The sequence below is a fragment of the Notamacropus eugenii genome, chromosome 5, assembly GCF_028372415.1.
Source record: "Notamacropus eugenii isolate mMacEug1 chromosome 5, mMacEug1.pri_v2, whole genome shotgun sequence".
Classification (NCBI taxonomy): domain Eukaryota; kingdom Metazoa; phylum Chordata; class Mammalia; order Diprotodontia; family Macropodidae; genus Notamacropus; species Notamacropus eugenii.
Genome location: NC_092876.1, coordinates 135,219,506 through 135,242,668, shown reverse-complemented (window position 1 = coordinate 135,242,668; position 23,163 = coordinate 135,219,506). Strand labels below are relative to the sequence as shown.

Genomic DNA, 23,163 nt, shown 5'->3' with positions numbered 1-23,163 from the left:
AGCTCATCATATGTGATGTCTGTTAGGAAGCAAGCCCTATGGAATAAAGATTTGATCAAGATTACACTGCTTCTATAAGCACAGAATTTGTAGGGTACTCTCAGATGAGGTTATGACTAGTGTGTCATGTGTTAATTATGCAAAACAACTTACCCAAATATCCACTTTGGGCCCATCATATTCCTTTCCTTCAAAGAGCTCAGGGGCAGCATATGGGGGACTCCCACACCAGGTCTTCAGTAACTGCCCTGGGGTAAAGATGTTACTGAACCCAAAATCTGGAAAGTAATTGAGAGGAGCAACTAATGTTACTTTCGTTCTAGAAACAAACTCCAGTTTCTATAAGAGAAGAACTTTACCCTGGTCAATTTGAGCCATCTGATAAAGATAAAGTTTAAAAAAAACAAAGTATTCTTATTATGACAGTCAACCACCTAAAGTAAAGGTTGAAAGATAAATGGAGAAATGTAGAAAATAGGATGGTAGAATTAAATCTGGAATTATGGAAGACATCTGGTCTAACTTCCTCATTTAATAGTAGAGGAAACTGAGGCCTAGAGAGGTTGTGACTCACCCAAGATCACATAGGCATCAATCATTCATTAACTGAAAAGTAGAAATAAGCATTAGTAAATGCTAAGTAAAGTGCCGATTACATGCCAGGTACGGTGCTGGGTGGAGGGCTCAGAGACAACAATGCAAAGATCCTGCCATTAAGAAGCTTGCCTTTAGTCAAGGGAAAGAAGAAGACATAAAATATAGAAATAATAGGGTAATTTTAGGAGGAAAATCAGTAGCAGGTAGGGGTTGGGGAATGAAGAAAGGCCTCCTTTAGAAAGTAGCATTTGAGGTAAGGTTGGTAGGAAACTGGGGATTTTATAAAGAAGAGGTAAGGAGGGAGTACTTTCAAGGCATGGGAGACAGTGTGTAACAGCACACTTAGAGGAAAAGTCATGCCATGTGAAGAAACAGCATGACAGAGTAAACAGCAGGAGGAGAGAGGATTTGGATTATCTGATTTCAAATTCAGCACACATTCCACTATTCAATGAGCCCAGGGTCATATGAAAATGGATCCTGACATCAACTTCTGCACAAGTGAATTCTATCAAGCATTCAATGAATAATTAATTCCAATATCATATAAACTACTTGTAATATTAACAAAAGAAGGCACCCTTCCAAACTATTTCTACAGTACAAATAGGAATACTGTAGCCAAATTCCAGAGTTCCCAGGTCAAGGAGAAAATATTGCAAGCAGTCCTAAAGAGACAATTCAAGTATTGTGGAAATACTTTCAGGATAACACAAGATCTAGGAGCTTCTACATTAAGGGATCAAAGGGCTTGGAATATGATATTCCAGAAGTCAAAGAAACTAGGATTAAAACCAAGAATCACCTACCCAGCAAAACTGAGTATAATACTTCAGGGAAAAAATGGCCATTAAATGAAATAGAGGACTTTCGAGCATTCTTGATGAAAAGACCAGAGCTGAATAGAAAATTTGACTTTCAAACCCAAAACTCAAGAGAAGCATGAAATGGTAAATAGGAAAGAGAAATCATAAGGGGCTTACTAAAGTTGAACTGTTTATTTTCCTACATGGAAAGATAGTATTTGTAAGTCTTAAGACTTTTCTCAGTATTTGGGTAGTTCAGGGATTACAATACATATAGACAGAGGGCACAGGGTGAGTTGAATAGGAAAGAATGGTATCTAAAAAAATAAAATTAAGAGGTAAGAGAGGAATATATTGGGAAGAGAAAGGGAGAAATGGAATGGGGCAAATTATCTCTCATAAAAGAGGCAAGAAAAAGCTTTTTCAATGGAGGGAAAAAGGGGGGAGGCGAGAGGGAAAAAGTGAAGCTTAATCTCATCACATTTGGCTCAAGGAGGGAATAACATGCACACTCAATTTGGTATGAAAATCTATCTTACACTATAGGAAAGTAGGGAAGAAGGGGACAAGTGGGGTGTGGGGGTGATGACAAAAGGGAGGGAAAATGGGAGGAGGGAGTAATTAGAAATAAACACTTTTGGGAAAGGACGAGGTCAAAAGAGAGAATAGAAGAAATGGGGGCAGGATAGGATGGAGGGAAATATAGTTAGGCTTTCACAACATGACTTTTATGGAAGTCTTTTGTAAAACTGCACATATATAGCCTATATTGAATTGCTTGCCTTCTCAGTGGGGATAGGTGGGGGGGAAGGAAGGTAGAGAAGTTGGAACTCAAAGTTTAAGGAACAAATGTTGAGAACTGTTTTTACATGCAACTGGGAAATAAGAAATACAGCTAATGGGATATAGAAATCTATCTTGCCCTACAAGAAAAGAGAGAGTATGGGGATAAGGGAAAGGAGGGGTGTGATAGAAGGGAGGGTACATTGGAGGAAGGGATAATCAGAATGCATGGTGTTTTGGGGTTATGGGAGGTGAGAGATGGGGAGAAAATTTAGAACTTAAAATCTTGTGGAAATGAATGTTGAAAACCAAAAATAAATTAATATTAAAAAACTGTAGGGAAAACTGAACAGGAGATGAACAGAAATTAAGCTTAGACCAACACTTCAAATCAAACACCAAGATAAGCTCCAAATAGATAACATAATCTAGACATAAAAGGTAATGTAATAAAGAAATTAAAGGAACAAGAAAGAAATTACCATTTGCATCTATGGATGCATTCTCCAAATGGAGAAGTCCATAACTACACAAGCAATAGAGAAAATCACACAAATTAAAACAAGTAATTTTGTTTAAATAAAATTTAAAAGTTTTTACACAAATTGAATGAAGTAAAATTAGAAAGGAAACAAGTTACTGGGGGAAAATATTCACAGCAAGTTTCTGTAATAAAGGTCTAATATTCAACATATAAAACTAAGGGCCATTCTCAAATGGATAGAGAGTCTGAACAAGAAGTTTTCAAAGTAAGAAATCCGCGCTACCAACAACTACAATGAAAAAAATGCTCTAAATCACAAATAATTAAAGAATTATAAATTGAAGTAACTTTGAAGTTCTACCTTATAGTATCAGATCACCAAAGATGACAAAAGAGGAAAAAGGCAAGTTTTGGAGGATTTATGGGGAAACAGGCACAGTAGTGCATCACTGATGGAGCTGTGAATTGGTTCAACAATTTTGAAAAGGGATTTGGAACTAATGCCTCCCAAACTACTAAAATGTGCATGCCCTTTGACCCAGATATACTGTTACTAATCCTAAATCTGAAAGAAATCAAATAAAGAGGAAAAGGAACTATGTATACACACACACACACACACACACACACACACACACACACACACACAAATATTTGTAGCTAGTTTTTCCTATTAGCCCTAAACTGGAAACTAAAGGGATATCCTATTGGGGAATGTGCTAAACAAACTGTGGTATGTGAATGTAATTGAATATTATTGTGCCATAAGAAATGATAGAAGAGATATTTTTTGGGAAAAGTGAGAAGACCTCAATGAAGGGACAGAACAAGGTGAGTAGAGCCAGAACAATTTACACAATAATATTAACATTATAGAGAAAAACACTTTAAAAGACTCTAGAAATCTAATCAAAACAATTATAGAACATGAGTCCATAAGAACAAAGATAAAATTCAGTAATTAATGCCAGCAGAGATATGATGAATTTAAAATGCAAAAAGAGATACATATATTTTCAGACCAGTCAATGGGGGAATTTAGCTTACTGGACTATTCAGTTATGTATTGAAGGCTTTTTTTTTTGTGCTTGTTTTAAAATTCTTATTAGGGAAGGGGAGAAGTGAAAGAGAAACATTATTTTAAACAATATATTTATTTAATATTTAATTTTTTCTTCAATTACATGTAAAAATTTTTAACATTTATTTTTAAAAATTTTGAGTTTTACATTCTTCCTTCTTTCCTACCCTCCCCCCTCATTGAGAAGGCAAACAATTTGCTATAGGTTATACACAGGAAGTTACATTAAATACATTTCCATATTAGTAATAAAAGAAAACACAGACCAAAAAAACAAACAAGAAAAACAAAGTAAAAAAATATCCTTCGATCTGCATTCAGACTCTATCAGTTCTTTCTCTGGAGGTAGACAGCATTTTTTATCATAAGTCCATTAGGACTGTCTTGGATCACCGTATTGCTGAGAATGGCTAAGTCGTTCACACAGATCATTGTATACTAAGTCTAAGAAAGATTAATTTTTTTAAAGAAGGAAAAAAGAATACTTATACTATCACAAACCATAAATAAAAATTATTTATTGTTGTGTCATGATGTTGCTCTGAATTGAAACTCAGGCCCTGAACCTTACTGTCGAAAAGGAATTGTGAAAACATACATCTTGTTGCTTTAAAATATATTTCAAAGTATTGCATTAACAGGCTAGGAATGCTACTGATATTACTGTTATGAGGAATGAATATAGAGTATTTATTGATACTCTATAATGTGCTAAGTGATAGGAATCTAAAATGGACATTTAAATCACTATGCTAATACACATAAAGTATAATAAAACAAAATTTAAGAAAAAGAAAAATGGCAAATGGACACTTTTAATTACATAAAATTGAAAAGTTTTGCATCAATAATACAGTTAAATACAGTTAAAAACTGTCATTGCCTATTGACAAAAGTAACAGGAAAATAATTAATTGAGGAATAAATTTTTGTAGCAAGTTTTGCTGGTAAACATTGATTATAGAATACGTGTAGGGAACTAATTCAAATATGTAAGAATAAGACCCACCCTGCAATAAATAAAGGGTATAAACACACAGTTGTCAAGGAAAAAAACATTCAAGCTATCAAAAGCTATATATATATATTCCAAATCATCAGTAATTAGAGAAACACATATTAAAACAATTGTGAGGTTCCACTTCATTCCCATCAGATTGCTAAAGTTGATGACAAAGGGAGATGACAATGATTAAATTTAACACTGTTCATAGAGCTGTGAACTGGTCCAGTCATTGTGTAAAGAAATCTGGAACTATGTACTGTACATACTCTATGACACAGTGATATCACTACTAGGCCTATACCCCAAAGACATTTTTTAAAAAGGCAAAGGATCAATATGTAAAAATATGTAAATAATATGTAAAAATATGTAATATGTAAAATATGTAAATATTTTATGTATGTAAAATATGTAAAAAATATGTAAAATATGTAAAATATGTAAATATGTAATATGTAAAAAAATATTTGTAAACAGCTCTTTTTTTGTTACAGCAGAGAAGCAGAAACAAAGGGGTTAATCATCATTTGGAAAATAGCTGAACAAGTCATGATATATAAATGTGATGGAAAATGGTTTAAACTTTAATAGCTTAAAACTTCTGTAAGGCTTTTGGGACACCTCGTATTACTGCACCATAAGAAAAAGGTGGTCTCAAAGCAACCTGGGGACATTTTATGCAGTCAAGCCGGACTAAGTGAACAGAAGCAGCAGGACAGTTTATACAGCAATAACACCTACAGAGAAAAATACCTTGGAACCACAGAAGAATTGTGATCACTTTGGTGCCCAAGCCCAGAGGTCTTGCTAGGGAAGCATGCCTAACTTCCTCTTGGGAGAAAGATGGCAGACTACAAGCATAGAATGAGGCATACGTTGTCAAAAGTGAATCATTTGTCACAAAAAAGGCTTCTCCAGGGATGGACAAGGGAGGAAGTGATAATTATACATGCATAAGAACACTTCAATGAAATATTTTTGCTAAAAAAAAAAAGTCACATCAGACTCCAGTTTCTTTTCTGGGAGTTATTAAATTTACATTGTTAAGTCAGTGAAATCCTGCGGATATAGTTAGCCTAGACTGAAGTAAAGTGATAGAAATTTCTCATGCTACGCTTTGGGAAAACTTGGAGAGATCTGAGCTACATGATAGCACAATTAGTTGACTGAAAGGCTGAACTGAAAAAATAGTTATTGGTTCAATGCCAAATGGAAAAGAAGTCTCCAATGGAATACTTCAGTGATCTGGGTTTAACCCTGTGCATAATTAGTTATCCACCAGTCTCAGCCCTCCCAAACATCAAGGTATATGTCTGACTCTTTTTAATCTGTAAAGTGCACATTGTTTTGTCAAGTCCACACAGTGAGGCAAGGGGTTAGGTTTTTTGTGTCTTTGTTTTCTGGAAGAGAAACTATAGTAGGCTGCACTAAGAATGTCACATAAGTACTTAAAGATTTTCCTAATAAACAAGTGAAAAATATACACAATTTTCCACATTAAACGAACCAGCAGAAAGTCTTTCCATTACTATTCACTTTTCTTTAATCAAGGAAGGAATCCAATTATATAGGGTTTTCTTGTCCTCCAAATGGAAAATCTTTATAAATGAAACAGTTAACAAATGGAAGAAGCTTCAGAAATGACTGAGTTTTAATTACTGTTATGTATTTATAAAGAAATCTACACTATCAAAAAAATGATCTAATTATGGCAAGAGGACTGAGGGAGAAGGGGTGCCACATCTGAGAGACCACATGGTTTCCATACTACTTTCCAGCTTAGCAGTTGGCTACAAGGTCTTTCAAAATTCTATTAGCTTGAGTTGCCCTCTACTCTTTTCTCCTATGTTACATATCAAAACTAATTTATGTAAGTCAAGCTGGCTCTTCTGTGGCCATCTCCAGTCTTATTCTTAATACTATTTCCAAAACTTTGCCCAAGCAATTTTTCTTCCAATCTGTCATGTGATATAATTTTTCCTACAACTACCTCCATGAAAAATCTCTTTTGAAATAATGCAATTTACTGGGTTTGTTTTGGTCTGCTTCAAAAATTTCCCAATAACTTTCAATTATGCTTCTTTTTAATCAAAGTAATTTTATGATATGTTCTCCCCCTTCAAATCTTCTTCTTATAATAAAGTAGCATTTGAGTAAAACCCAACTGACAAAGCAACTGTGTCTGACAGCATATGCATAAATTTCCAAACTCTCAGTTTCTACCAGAGTTATAATTCCCTTCTCTTTTCTCTGAGATCAAGATTAGTCTCTACAATTAATTGAAGTCTGGCAGTATTTCAGGGTTGTTTCTGTTTGTAGTTTTGTGGTCATTTTATATATCATTCTCTTGCTTCTACTCTCTTTTCTGCATCTGTTTACACAAATGTTCCTATGATTCTCTGAATTCCTCAATTTAGCACTTTTTATGGTGTAATAATATTGTATTATATTTATATATCATAATATTTTCAATGCTTCCCCAACAGATAGGCAGCAAAGAGTTTTACTATGACGAGTATTGTTACAATATGGGGACTTTTCTTTTGTAATTGACCTCCCCAGAATATATTCACAATACTGGGACTATTCTGTCAAAGCATAAATATAATTTAGTGGCTTTTCTTGATTAATGACAAAGATACATACAACATGCACACATATATACAATACCTACAACAGTAATTTATTCTTTTTTTTTAGAGTGGGTAGGTGAGGTAATTGGGGTTAAGTGACTTGCCTAAGGTCACACAGCTAGTAAATGTCAAGTGTCTGAGGCCGAATTTGAACTTAGGTCCTCCTGACTCCGGGATCAGTGCTCTATTCACTGCACCACCTAGCTGCCCCAATAGTAATTTCAATACAAGACAAAAAAGAACTTGGAAAAATAAAACAATTCTAACCTAGATAAGAAATAATATTCTCGTCTGATATCTAAAGGATTAATTTTAAATTAATTCACTTGCACTTTAATAACAATAATTGATGATGATAGCTAACATTAGCCCCTGCTATGTGCCAGGCATTGTACTAAGCATTTTATAACTATTCTCTCATTTGATCCTCATAAAAACCCTGGGAGTTAGGTATTCTGTACATTTTACAGATGATGAAACTTAGGCAAACAAAGGATAAGTGACTTGCTAGAGTCACACCATTTGGAAGCAACTGATGAAGTTGCATTTGAAATCAGGTCTTCTGACTCCTGCTCTGGTACTCTAGCCACTGTACTACCTAGCCTTAAAGTAAAGCAGGAAACACTAATGAAAAAAATAGGTAACAATCAACTTGGAGTGCCACTAAGAATTTATATTACCAACTGTACATCCCCATTCTAAAGAACTTAGAAGTCATCTCGAGTAATGAGAAATGAACAACAGTCTGGTTTCAGAGAACTCTCAGGAACATAAATATCCATTTATCAATTAATCAACAAGCATTTATTAAATGATATGGCAGGGGAAAGGGAAACAAGGACAAAAGTCAAAAAAATCCCTGACAAGAAGGAATGTGTGTGTGTGTGTGCGTGTGTGTGTGTGTGTGTGTGTGTACACACATACAATGTCTACATTTTCTATTTATAATCTTATTTGTTTTATAGTAAGGATAAAGACTTATGATCTAAAGATATGGGATAATCCATTTAGAAAATGAAAGGAAAGAAGAAATGAGGAATTCATTGAAATGTATATACTCTTCATCTGACAATAGAAACCATGATAGCACTATACATTTTCTTCATGGTGCCTAGGTTTATTTCTTTCCTTCCTCACAAGTAGCTCTTAACATAATGTTAGATCTCCTTTCTAACTGCCAACATTTTGGTTGGTTAGGATTAGATTATAGGCTGAAATAGCTGCTGATGTTCTTTGCTTTTAATTCAGAAAAGTTAGCTTAAACTTGAATCACATTTCTATTTTCTAGGGATGATTTAAATACCAAAAAATTGCCATCAATTTCAGAAGTTGGAGTTCTTTGTTAAAATCAAGAGTTTGGTGCTATCCAATGCATTAAGATGGAAACCAAACTAGTAAAAATATATAAAAACTGAAATGGCGGGTGAAGAATGGAAAGGAGAGAAGGGTGGTCCTATTAGGGGGAGGCAGTGGTATGGAAAACAGGAGATAACCAACAGGAAATTTTGTTATTTGGTCTATCACTTTAGCATTGCACTGATTCCACTCTGAGTTCATCAGGGAGCAATCCTAATCACTCATATGGAATGGGACCAGCAAAGATGGTCAAGTAAGAGGAAGATCACCAGACCAAGTAGTGACTGGGAAATGCAAGGAGAAATCACAGTGCAACATCATTCTGGCACAGGTCAGCACAAGAAGGCAGGTAGAGACCTTTTGGCACTGATAGAGAGCTAAGCCAAGGAGGCCTACGTAGAACCTTAAAACAACAGGTTTGGGCTAGGCCCTGTGGCTGTACACATGGCAGGAAGCAGTAACAGGAGTGAGCCTGCAGCTATGTTGCTCTGACCCAAAAGCATGTAACTAAAAAAAATAAAAAGCCAAAAAACTAAAAATCCTCAGTTCAACACCAAAATACAAATTATGAAAATAAAGAAGTGATGAACAATTTGGAAAAATAAAAGAAAAACCACTGAATTAAAAATTACAATTGAGAACTGGTTTTTGGAGGTAAAAACATCAATAAAATAGATAAAACATTAGCTAATTTGATTTTAGTGGAGGGGAAATCTAATTTACCAGTATCAAAAATGAAAAAAAAGGAGAATTTACACCAAATGAATAAAAATTCACGTAGATTTTATTTAGTCTTCAGCTAATTTCAATTCCCCCTTATCTGTAATTTAGGGATGATAATTATCTTACCTATCTCAGGAGTCCATGAAGAACACTTTTCTAAACTGTAAAATGGTATGTAAATGTGAATTATCATGGCATAGCCAAAGACTAAGATCAGAAATACTTAGCTTGTTTGATTTTTGCTGTAAATATCTGAGAAACATATGAGAAGAATATGTTCCAAATATTTTTCCATTTTTTCCATCTATTTATCAGGTATCCTTGACAGATATGATTCAGAGTCAAAGATAATAAACAGTCAGAGATGGGAGAATGGTGGAAGGGAGAGAGGTTAGTTCTGGACAAACAGATCTGAGAGTCATTTGCACAGAAATGATAATTGAAACCATGGGAGCTGATGAGATCAAGAATGACAGTAGAAAATGATGATATCTAAGGGATTAAAATAATGTCTGCTTAATCAAAGCAACTCTGAGGCACCACATCACACCTATCAGATTGGCAAACATGACAAAACAGAAAAGTGATAAATGTTGGAGAAGATGTGGGAGAGTTGGAACACTAATTCATTGTTGGTGGAGCTGCGAGCGCATCCAACCATTCTGGAGAACAGTTTGGAACTATGCCCAAAGGACTATAAAAATGTGCATACCCTTTGACCCAGCAATACCACTTCCAGGCTGTATTCCAAAGAGATCATAAAAATGGGAAAAGAACCCACATGTACAAAAATATTCATGGCAGCTCTTTTTGTGGTGGCCAAAAACTGGAAATTGAGGGGATGCCCATCAATTGGGGACTGACTGAAAAGGTTGTGATATATGAATGTAATGGAATACTATTGTGTGATAAGAAATGATGAATAGGAAGACTTCAGAGAGGCCTAGAAGGACTTATATGAACTGATGCTGAGTGAAGTGAGGAGAACATTATACACAGTAACAGCCACTGTGTGTTATGACTGATTTTGAAAGACTTAGCTCTTCTCATCAATGCAAAGACCTAAGACATTTCCTAAGGAGTCACGATGGAAAATACCATCTATATCCAGAGAAAGAACTACGGAGTCAGAACGCAGAATGAAACAGACTATTTTTTCCTTTATTATGTTTTATTTTTCTCATGCATTCGTTATAATTCATCTATGCAACATGACATGTGAAAATGTGTTTAATAGAAATGTATTTGTAGAGTCAACATGAGATTGCAAGCCATCTTGGGGAAGGAGGGGGGGAAGGAGGAGGAGAAAATTTAAAACTTAATGGAAGTGAATGTTGAAAACTGAAAACAAGTAAATTAATAAATTTTTGGGAAAAAATGAATGTCTGCTTTTCTGAAAAAGACAAGGAGAAATGGATTAAGACATGGCTTTTTGGGAGGTGGGGGTGGGGCAACTGCTATTGTTCTGCCATAAATGAGTCCCTCCCTAGAAGTCACAGTCTTGACAGTATTCCCTTAAGCTTAATAGATCATGTAAGCACCATAAATATTATCTTATGGAAAATGGAAGGTCAATAAAAGATGCTTTACCTGTAAAGGGACAATTTCTTTCCATTAATGATTCCTATATTCTTTAACCCAAAAACTTTTTTGACTAGTATTCAAATTAAGACACACTTCTCTCCCTTCAACTATTTAACCAAAAAAGTAATATTTTTAAAATAACTTAACTACCTACCACCTTAAACACAAACTAAAAGAAAAATTGAAATGCAAGATAGCTTTTAATCCTTATATTTAAATTGCTCAAAAAAATTCTAATCACCTAATTAAAGATATATTTTCTTCAAAAATAATATTATATAAAAGCATTAAGGAAAGGACATTACCAGTGTGGAACTTGTCATTCCCATTGGGACCTGATCTGAAACTAAACAAAGCAATTACATGTGAAGTGAGGAAAGCTGAAGTTGTGGCTCTGAATTTCAGTACTTAAGGTAAAAGAACAAATCAAAGGCACGAGTTGCTAATATGAACAGGCACACTATAATACGTGTGTGCCCCTTACATACCAAACGAATCAAAGTCCTTCAAACCTTCTCAACAGAGACACTATGGGTGCAAAAGTCTTAGTCTTCATCAGACTACACATAACAGAGTAAAAGTCTTCCTTAGTCCTAGCACAAAGCACTGCCCCGAGTGAAGCGTGTTCTTTTTGACAATACACAAGCTGTACAGATAAGCTAAGACAGTCTGACCCAGATTCTGCAAACACTTTTAAAAGGTGGCTCTGGATCAATCCAAAAGAATGGTATTCTCTATGAAGAAAGATGTGCAGAATAGAAAGCGGTAAAACTAGGTTAAAAGAGATTTAAGGCTCAAAAAAAACAAAAACAAAAACACAGAAAAGATAGCACCCTTGATGCTGTTTGTTTGTTTTTTGAGACTAAGTCTCACAATCCTATCTGGGGTGGAAGTGCAGTGACCACTCATGGCCCACTCTCAATAAAAACTGGTGCTAAAGCTTTAACAAGACCTATTTTCCAACCTGGGCCAGTGGATCCCTCTTTAGGCAACTTGGTCTCCATCTGTTCCATCGGGGCTCACTATACTGGTGTCAGATCTAGTGTAGACTCCTGATAGGCCTTAGCCCTACTGTAACTCACAACTGAACTCATGCCATCATGCCTGGCTCTAAAATAAAGCTACTGACACAAATTGCATTTCAGGGTACTGAATTTGTGTAGCATTGACTTGTGTACTATTTTAATCAGTTATCTAGATGAAGACACTGATGTCATATCTCTCAAACTCAGCTCCTCCTCTCTTACCTGTCTCCCCCTCCCCTTCCTTCTCCTATCCAAAGGAAGGTAAAATTGGTATGGCCAGAGGATGCCCAGTTAAATTGGGGTTTACTGGCTAGATCCTGTCCTCGCCCTTTCCCAAGACCTTAAACCTACTGCACTCTAAAGGCCATAGATTGTAGCACACTAGACCCCTGCCCAAGCTACACTTAAGGGCTGTTTTCTGGACCCTTCCGGCTTAAGAATGACTATCAATAGTAATTGTTGCTTTTTCCCTTCCAGTCTGATTTATTTTTCTTGGAATCATTAAGGGGGCCATCCCCTGACTACTTCTTAAACAGGCCTATTCACTGTATGGGCATTACGTCTCCCACTGCATTCTGGGCCATCTCCAGTCATCCTGATAAATATCTGGTCAGGGAATCCAGATGGCTCAGGAGGAGAAAGTGAGGCTGGTGACCTGCACAGCCCTCCCTCACTCAAAACCAAGTCAAGTGCAAGTCATGTCATCATTTCTCTGATGCCATGGCCTTCTTGGGCAATGAAGGACCAACACAACAACAACAACATAAGATACAAAAGTGGGACAGAGAACTAATGCAAAGGTTGATGAAATCAGGATCCAAAAGGAGTTGGAGTGATGGGCAAATCTAACAAGATGACATTTAAGAAGGAACAAAGTAAAATCATGCATTTACATTTAAAACAACTAACTGTGTAAGTACAAGAATAGGAGAGAAAGTACAAGAATAGGGGAGATCTGGTTTAAGAGTAATTCACAAGAAAAAAGATTTAGGGGTATCAGTAACTCAACGATAAGATATTACTAACAAAGTGACAGCCAGAATTTTAACCCTCAGATTTTCTAACCTCAAATGCAGGGATTTTTATACTATGCTGTGCTATCCAAACAGAGCAGGTACTTACTAAATGTGGCTTTTAAAGATAAAAAACATAATCATAAATAAAAACATACAGGCCACAACCAAGACGAACCAGAGATCCTGATACTGAAACAGGCAAATGTAACTTCACAGATTCTGCTGAGACAGGTGAGGATGAGATTTATGACTGAAATGGGACTTTAGATGGGCATAGCCATCTCCAGTCATACTGGTCTATGTCTTGCCACTGGACCCATGTGGTTGAGAGTGAGGCTGGTGACTTAGCACTTCAATCCAATTCATTTGCAAGTCAAGACATCACCTTCCTGATGTCACTGGTCCTCTTTGAGAATGAAGGACAAAGAATAGCGTCATTCAAAGGAGCTTGTTTGTCCTTCTTTTCCAAAGATTGGTGATGGTCAGGGATACTGTGGGTGACCTTAGCATCTTCGATGTCTGGTTCAAAAGAACTAGAATAGGCAAAAAGAAGCACTGCAGATGGATATCTACTTATGTGGGAAAATAAAAGAATCAGAATGAAGAAGCATGTGGGAGAGCACTTGGTTGAAGATCAAAGTAATTTGATTACTAATTTTGTCAACAGACATAGACAAAGAGTCAGCCCACCAACAAACATCTGTTAAGCTCTTATTGAGTGCCAGTCACCGTGCTAGTACTCAGGATACAAAAGAAGGTTTAAAAATTTAAACAAAACAAAAACCCAAGTCCCTGACCTTAAGGAGCTCATACTGAAATAGCACACTATCATCCCATCTCCCCTGCCTTTTGTGGCTACACTCCTTTACGAGGCTGGAACAGGGGCTTCCACTTTCCTCTTCGTTTTCTTAACTCTCTACGGTCTGACTTATGAACTCATCATTCAACTCAAACTGCTTTCTCCAAAGTTACCAATGATCTCTTCATAGCCAAATCTCATGACCTTCTCTTAATTCTCACCAAGCAAAACAGTAAAGAGGAAGGAAAGAAGGCCCAGGACAGAATGATGGGGAGTACCTACAGATAGTGGGCATGACCTGTGTGAAGAGCCAGTAAATAGGACTGGAAGTGGTTAAATAGGAGGGAGAAAAACCAGGAAAGACCAGTGTCACAAAAACCAAAAAGCAGTATCAAGGAGAAGATGGTAATTAACAGCCTGAAGAAAGGTCTCTAGATGGATGTTAAGACAGTGCAAATGGACAGATGAAATAAAGATTTTTTGAGGATGGGGGAACTATGGGCACATTTGTAACAAGTAGGGAAGGGACAGTAGACAAGGAGAGACTGAAGAGAAGTGAGAGAGGGGGTTTTCAGGGAGGCAGTCTAGCAGAAGACAGGACAGATTGAGATTGCTTGTGTATCTGGAGGGGTTAGTATTAGTCAAGAGAAGGGCTAGCTCTTCAGAAGTTCAGAAAACAGGACAGAAGCAGGGTATAGAGTGAATCAGGATTTCTTTCTGCCAAAAGCAGAGAAGCTAACAATTTCATTTAATTTAATGATAATGTCATCCTTCAAAAGGGAGAGGAAATTCAATTCTAGATCGAATTCTCACCAATCCTGAGTGTAAACTATGGCTACTTCATTAAGAAGAATGATTACTCCATCACAGAATTTGTCATAGAAGAGAGTGGAAAGCTGAGCAAAGTCTGACATATAGCCTAGAATTTTGGAGAATAAATTTTAAAGGATTGAGAAGATAGGTAGGTAACCTTGGCTTAAAATCCCAATAAAGGAATAGTCAGCTCAAATTGGATAGGAAGCTTTCAAGAATGAAATTCTGAAAACACAAAGAGAAAAAATTTAGATGAGACTTGGGGAATTCACCTTTGAGTAGAGATATTAAAAACACATATAAAAAAGACGGAACTGGGGAGGTGCCAAGATGGTGGAGTAGGAGCTCTCCCCCCACAGCCCATAAAATACCTGTAAAAATGATTCTAAACAAATTCTAGAGCAGCAGAAGCCACAAAACGACAGTGAAAGAGATTTCCGGCCCAAGGCAGCCTGAAGGCTGACAGGAAAGGTCTATCATATCTGGTTTGGAGCAGAGCGTAGCCCAGCCTTGGCTGCATCGCATGGCAAAGACAGGACCAGAGCAGGCCTCAGGGGGCGAAATCACAGGGAGCAGTTGTAGCTCCAGATTACTCAGCATACAAATGTCAGAGATAGCTTCAAAGGTCAGTGAGAAACCTTTTTAACCTGGGTGAGAAGGGAGCAGAATCCTGCTCTAGCACCAGCCTCAGGCAGCAGCAGCAGCAGCACCTTCCATTTCTGGAGCCCTCAGCCTAAAGACCCTGGAGAAATGGAGCTGCTGATCTGGGTTTCAGAATGGCAATCCTGGGGTGAGGAGGAGCATTTTGGAGTGGTGGTGGTGGAGCCTGTGGAGGCTCTGGAGAGGGAATTCTACTCACAGATCCTGGGGCGAGGAGGCAAGATGGCGAAGTAGAAAGACACACATATGCTAGCTCCAAACCCACAGCCCATAAAATATCTGTAAAGAAGAACTCCCAACAAATTCTGGAGCAGCAGAAGCCACAGAACAATGGAGCGGATGAGATTTCTGTTCCAGAGAGCCCAGACAAACCAACACCAAAGGTCCGTCACGCACCGGACCCGGAGCGGAACCCAGCCCTGCCTTGGCCACGCAGCACCAAGAGGAGCAGATCCGAGCAGGCTTCGGGGACAGAATCTCCAGCAGCCATGCAGGTCCCTCCACCCACAGGTGCCAAAGGTCAGTGAGAGGGTCTCTTTGGCTGGTCAAAAGGGGAGTGGGGTGTTCCCATAACTCAGGCCCCCTCGGGAGGCAGCACCGGGGGTGGCGGACAGGGGCTCCCCAAGCAGGCAGAAGCCCGGATCCATTGTTGAAGGTCTCTGCATAAAGCCCCTGAGGGAACTGAGCCCTGTGTGGCAGCCCTGCCCCCACCTGAGCACCTAAACTTCATCTCACACTGAATAGCAGCCCCGCCCCCGCCCAAAGCCCTGAGGCTGGGAAGCAGCATTTGAATCTCAGACCCCAAGAGCTGGCTGGGCGGATCTGGAGGCAAAGTGGGTGTGGAAAGAAAACTCAGAAGTCAAGTCACTGGCTGGGAAAATGCCCAGAAAAGGGGAAAAAAAAATAAGACTATAGAAGGTTACTTTCTTGGTGAACAGATAATTCCTCCCTTCCTTTCTGATGAGGAAAAACAATGCTTACCATCAGGGAAAGACACAGAAGTCAAGGCTTCTGTATCCCACACATCCAAAATAAATATACCATGGGCTCAGACCATGGAAGAGCTCAAAAAGGATTTTGAAAATCAAGTAAGAGAGGTGGAGGAAAAACTGGGAAGAGAAATGAAAGAGATGAAAGAAAAGCATGAAAAGCAGGTCAACACCTTGCTAAAGGAGACCCAAAAAAATGCTGAAGAAAATAACACCTTGAAAAATAGGCTAACTCAATTGGCAAAGGAGGTTCAAAAAGTCAATGAGGAGAAGAATGCTTTCAAAAGCAGAATTAGCCAAATGGAAAGGGAGATTCAAAAGCTCACTGAAGAAAATAGTTCTTTCAAAATTAGAATGGAACAGATGGAAGCTAATGACTTTATGAGAAACCAAGAAATCACAAAACAAAACCAAAAGAATGAAAAAAATGGAAGATAATGTGAAATATTTCATTGGAAAAACAACTGACCTGAAAAATAGATCCAGGAGAGACAATTTAAAAATTTTGGGACTACCTGAAAGCCATCAGCAAAAAAAGAGCCTAGACATCATCTTTCATGAAATTATTAAGGAAAACTGCCCTGATATTCTAGAACCAGAGGGCAAAACAAGTATTCAAGGAATCCACCTATCACTGCCTGAAAGAGATCCCAAAGGAGAAACTCCTAGGAACATTGTGGCCAAATTCCAGAGTTCCCTGGTCAAGGAGAAAATATTGCAAGCAGCCAGAAAGAAACAATTCAAGTATTATGGAAATATAATCAGGATAACACAAGATCTAGCAGCTTCTACATTAAGGGATCAAAGGGCATGGAATAGGATATTCCAGAAGTCAAAGGAACTAGGACTAAAACCAAGAATCACCTACCCAGCAAAACTGAGTATAATACTTAAGGGGAAAAAATGGTCTTTCAATGAAATTGGGGAGTTTCAAGCATTCTTGATGAAAAGACCAGAGCTGAAAAGAAAATTTGACTTTCAAACACAAGAATGAAGAGAAGCATGAAAAGGTAAACAGCAAAGAGAAGTCATAAGGGATTTACTGAAGTTGAATTGTTTACATTCCTACATGGAAAGGCAATATTTGTAACTCTTGAAACTTTTCAGTATCTACTCACAGATCCTGGGCAGAAAAGCTTGCAGTAGCTCCTAGACCAGAGCGCAGGCCAGGAGAGGAGTAAATTCCTCTCCCTTGATTGTGCCACCTTGTAGGAACTGACTTACAGGTCCCCAGAGTATACTCTCCTGTGGACAAAGGACTCAAAAGTCAAATAACTGACTGGGAAAATGCCACAAAAAGGAAAAAATAAGACTATAGAAGGCTACTATCTTGGTGAACAGGTATTTTCTCCCATCCTTTCTGATGAGGAAGAACAATGCATACCCACCAGAGGAAGACATAAAAGTCAAGGTTTCTGCATCCCAAACCTCCAAAATAAATATGTAATAGTCTCAGGTCATGGAAGAGCTCAAAAAGGATTTTGAAAATCAAGTAAGAAAGGTAGAGGAAAAATAGGGAAGACAAATGAAAGCAAGGCAAGAAAATCATGAAAAGCAAGTCAACAGCTTGCTAAAGGAGACCCAAAAAAATGCTGAAGAAAATAACACCTTTAAAAATAGACTAACCTAAATGGCGAAAGAGGCCCAAAAAGCCAAAGAGAAGAATGCTTTAAAAAACACAATTAGCCAAATGGAAAAGAAGTTCAAAAGCTCACTGAAGAAAGTAGTTCTTTAAAAACTAGAATGGAATAGATGGAAGCTAATGACTTTATGAGAAACCAAGAAATTACAAAACAAAACCAAAAGAATGAAAAAATTGAAGACAATAAGAAATATCTCATTGGAAAAACAACTGACCTGGAAAATAGATCCAGGAGATACAATTTAAAAATTATGGGACTACCTGAAAGCCATGATCAAAAAAAGAGCCTATACATCTTCTTTCATGAAATTATCAAGGAAAACTGCCCTGATATCCCAGAACCATAGGGTAAAATAAATACTGAAAGAATCCACCAATCACCTCCTGAAAGAGATCCCAAAAGGAAAACTCCTAAGAACTTTATACTCAAATTCCAGAGCTCCCTGGTCAAGGAGAAAATATTGCAAGCAGTCAGAAATTGGAAATACTATCAGGATAACACAAGATCTAGCAGCTTCTACATTAAGGGATCAAAGGGCTTGGAATATGATATTCCAGAAGTCGAAGGAACTAGGATTAAAACCAAGAATCACCTACCCAGCAAAACTGAGTATAATACCTCAGGGGAAAAAATGGTCATTCAATGAAATGGACGGCTTTCAAGCATTCATGATGAAAAGACCAGAGCTGAATAGAAAATTTGACTTTCAAGCCCAAGAATCAAGAGAAGCATGAAAAGGTAAACAGGAAAGAGAAATCATAAGGGACTTACTAAATTTGAACTGCTTACATTCCTACATGGAAAGATCATATTTGTAACTCTTGAAACTTTTCTCAGTATTTGGGTAGTAGGAGGGATTATACACACATACCCTCCCCCTCACACACACATATAGATATATATAGACAGAGGGCACTGGGTGAGTTGGAACAGGAAGGAATGGTATCTAAAAAAATAAAATTAAGGGGTGAGAGAGGAATATATTGGGAGAAAGGGAAATGAAATGGGGCAAATTATCTCTCATAAAAGAGGTAAGAAAAAGCTTTTTCTTTTTTTTCATTTTAAACTTATGTATTTAACTTTTAACATTCATTTTCACAAAATTTTGGGTTCCAAATTTTGCAAAAGCTTTTTCAATGGAGGAGAAAAGGGGGGAGGTGAGAGGGGAAAAAGTGAAGCTTACTCTCATCACATATGGCTCAAGAGGGAATAACATGCACACTCAACTGGTATGAAAATCTATCTTATACTATAGGAAAGTAGGGGAGAAGGGGATTAGTGGGGTGGGGGATAGTAGAAGGGAGGACAAATAGGAGGAGGGATGAATTGCTTGTCTTCTCAGTGGGGATGGGTAGAGAGGAAGGAAGAGAGAGAAGTTGGAACTTAAAGTTTAAGGAATGAATGTTGAGAATTATTTTTACATGCAACTGGGAAATAAGAAATACAGGTAATGGGGTATAGAAATCTATCTTGCCCTACAAGAAAAGAGAGAAGATGAGGATAAGGGAAGGGAGGAGTGTGATAGAAGGGAGGGCACATTGGAGGAAGGGGTAATCAGAATGCAGATATTTTGTGGTGTGGGAGGAGAGAGATGGGGAGAAAATTTGAAACTAAAAATCTTGTGGAAATGAATGTTGAAAACTAAAAATAAATTAATTAATTAAAAAAGGAAAAAAAAGATGGAATTAATAGCTGGTAGCACAGAATGAAAACAAAAGCCTAACACTCTGAGGATGGGACTATTGCTCAGGGTAGATAGAATGCTGACAACCAATAAACAGAGAGAAGGGAGAACTGTTCAATTCCAATTTTGCTTCTGATTTTTTCTGTGGAGTGAAATGATCTTTGGACTAGAAAAGGCAGAATTGGTTACTATATAGCTGACAACAAAGATATGTAAGGAGACACCAAGAGATACTTAGCTGATTGTGAGAAGTTCAAGTTTACAGGCTCAGATGAACTACAATCTAGGGTACTGACAGAATTGGGAAGTAGGATTAGAGTCCTTGTCAGTGATATTTAAATATAGTGAAAATTAAGAACTCCAGGACTAGAGAAAAACTAACATCATGATGCTCAAAAAGGAACAAGAAAAGAATCTGCAAATTAGAGGCCCATGACCTTAACTTGAATTCCTAGAAATTTTTAAAGTATATTATTTAAAATATACTTAACAAAAAACTAAATAAGAAGTTGTGAGAATAAAGAGCCACAAGAAGAGCAGATCACATCTCAGAGCCACTCCCCAACTAACTTGGTTTCTGAAGAAGAAATGCCAAGGGACTCCTTGTCTCTCCCCTCTCTAATTCATCCTTTATATTGCTCTTCAGTTGGTAGCCCCAAAACAGAAGCCTGACCATGGTACAAGTTTTCAGTGGCTCCCAATTGCCTCTAGAATAAAATACAACTTTCCCAACTAAGCATTTAAAGCCCTTCATAACTGGACTTTCACCTCCTACCTTTCCAGTCTTTTTTCCTTCGAGTTACAGGATGTTCTAGTCAAACTGGCCTATTAGCTGCTCCTCACACATGACATTCCACTGTGCATTTTTGCAAGCTGTCCCATGCTTTCTATTCAACCTCCTCAATAAGATCTTTTCCAATTCTCTCTTCTACCACCCCATTGTTAGTACTCCCTCACTTTTGAAACCTTTTTTACACCTTGTATTTACTTATATGTATGAACTATTATCACTCCAGAAGAATGTAAATTCCCTGAGGGCAGTTTAATTGAATCAGAATACCAACAAAATACTCTAAGACACTAAAAAGAGAAATGCAAATTAAAACAATTCTAAGGTCTTGCTTCATACTGAAATAGGCAATGATGATCAAAATGGGCACAGGATTTAGACATAAAGGGTAATATCATAAGCAAATTAGGGGAGCAGTCAAAAATCTACCTGTCAGATCTATGTATAAGGGAAGAGTTTATGACCAAACAAAAGACAGAGTGGGTCACAGTAAAGAAAAAGGAAAATTTTGATTACATGAAATTTAAAAGTTTTTGCACAGATAAAATAAACGCAACCAAAATAAGAAGGAAAGCAGGAAATTGGGGGAAATTTTTTTACAGCAGGTTTCTCTGATAAAAGCCTCATTTCTCAAATATATAGAGAATGGAGTCAAATTTATAAAAATAAGAGCTATTTCCTAATTGATAAATGGTCAAAGGATTTCAACAGGCAGTTTTCAGAAATAGAAATCAAAGCTATCTATGTTCATATGAAAAAATGCTCTAAATCATTATTGACTAGAGACATACAAATTAAAAGAATTTTGGGAATCATCCCACCTATCAGATTGGCTAATATGACAGAAAAGGAAAATGACAAAAGCTGGAGGGGAAAGAATGGGAAAGAAAGTGCTTTTTGATGGATATGAGGATGGCTGAACAAACTGTGGTACATGAAATAAAAGAGTTAATATGTCATAGCGAAGAATGAGTTCAGAAAAACATGGGAAAAATAACAGAATTTCGGAATTGGAAACAACATTATAGGATATAAAGTCAAACCATATCAGAAAAAAAGTCCCTGTCTAGTATACTTGGTAAGCTGTCATCCAGAGATCCTATCTTCTGCCAAGGCAGCTATTCTACGTTGGGGGAGTGCTGATTGCTCCTAAGTTTTCCCTTAAGTCCAGTCTAAATTGACTCTCTAAAGCTCCTACCCAATGTCTTATCCTCTATAGCCAAAAAATGTCAAGTTTAATCTATTGTCTGTGTATCTGTAGAAGTACCTGATGAGCTGTTATCTTGTTCCCTCTTGGGGCATCTCTTCTCTGAACTAAAGATCTTTACCTTCTTTAACTGATCTCCATTTGAAATGAATCCAAGGGGTTTCAAGAGCCTGGCTGCCATTCTCTGGATACTATTCAGTTTATCAATAAATTGTGGAAGACAATATTCCAAAGATAATACTCCAGAGACGATCTGACCATGTCAGAATACAGTAGCATCGCTCCCTCCTTAGTCTTTATTTCTTTTAATGAAGACCAAGATAAAAGCCACCCTTTTAGACTGCCATATAACACTGTTGATTCATAATGAGCTTGAAATCCCATAATATTACTATATCTTTTCCCAAAAAATTTCTAACCATGTCTTACTTTTTTGTATTTGTAAGGGTTTTTGTTGTTTTTTTAAAACCAGGCTTAAGAATTTACCTTTGATCTTTTAAATGTTGTTTTATGCTATCTGGTCCAATGATTCACCCTCTTCAGATGACTGTCACCCAGTGTGCTAAATATCCCTCAGAGTTTATTTATGTCATCTGTAAATAGGATCAGCACGCTATCTATGCTTTTATCTATGTCATTTATCAGACCATTCAACAGGCATAAGGCCAAGCACAGATCCCCAAAGTCTTCATTTCAAAATGACACTGGACAATAGATGATTAACTCTTTGGGTCTGGCAACTAAATTTGTTCTGGATCCAAATGAATATTATCTATCCCAGTGGTTTTTAAACTTATTGATTACACATTAGTCCCATGAGTAAAAAAATTTTGAGAAGGTATGAATGCTAATGAATATTAATATGAATACTAATTAATTTCTAAGTTATACATAAGTATTGTTATTCTCATATATCTGTATTTTATAAAACATACACAAATATGGAAATTAATAGAAATTAGAGAAAAAAGATAAAATATTTCGAAATACTTTCATTTGTTAGTGGTACAGAAAACTTTTATTCCCATTAAAAGTGTTGTTAATATTTCTGGTGAGAGCAATGTGATTGATTAAGCTTCAGAACTCCTGTTTTTATATTTTAATTCTGCTTTGGCATGAGTGTGAAAAATAACAAAAAGCTGGTTTGATTAGACTTACAGAGCATAGGAAGGGGAATGATACAAAATAAGGCAGGACATGAGCCAGAAAAAGAAATTCCATTCAAAATAAATATCTGGGAGTTCACTTAGTAAGATATATAGAAACTATATAATTACAAAACACTACAGAAAAAAAGACCTAAGTAAATAATTGGAGAGATACTAATTGCTAACTGTTGGGCAAAATGCCAACACTACACACTCTATTATATATGTGTGTGTATATATATATGTATGTATGTATGTGTATGTATATATATAATGCAAATGTATGTGTGTGTATATAATGCAAGTGTGTGTGTGTGTGTGTGTGTGTGTGTATAT

The 23,163-nt window shown here is 36.9% G+C and overlaps 1 protein-coding gene across 4 annotated transcripts in view; it reads right to left on the bottom strand.

Moving 5' to 3' along the window:
- The window catches only part of SIK3 (SIK family kinase 3), a 284,867-nt gene that overhangs the window by 58,855 nt on the left and 202,849 nt on the right, over positions 1-23,163 (bottom strand). For all 4 annotated transcript variants that reach the window (XM_072611006.1, XM_072611008.1, XM_072611007.1 and 1 more), the window contains exon 5: positions 154-278. In XM_072611006.1, coding sequence (XP_072467107.1) covers positions 154-278 — 125 coding nt within the window. The remainder of the gene's footprint in view (positions 1-153; positions 279-23,163) is intronic.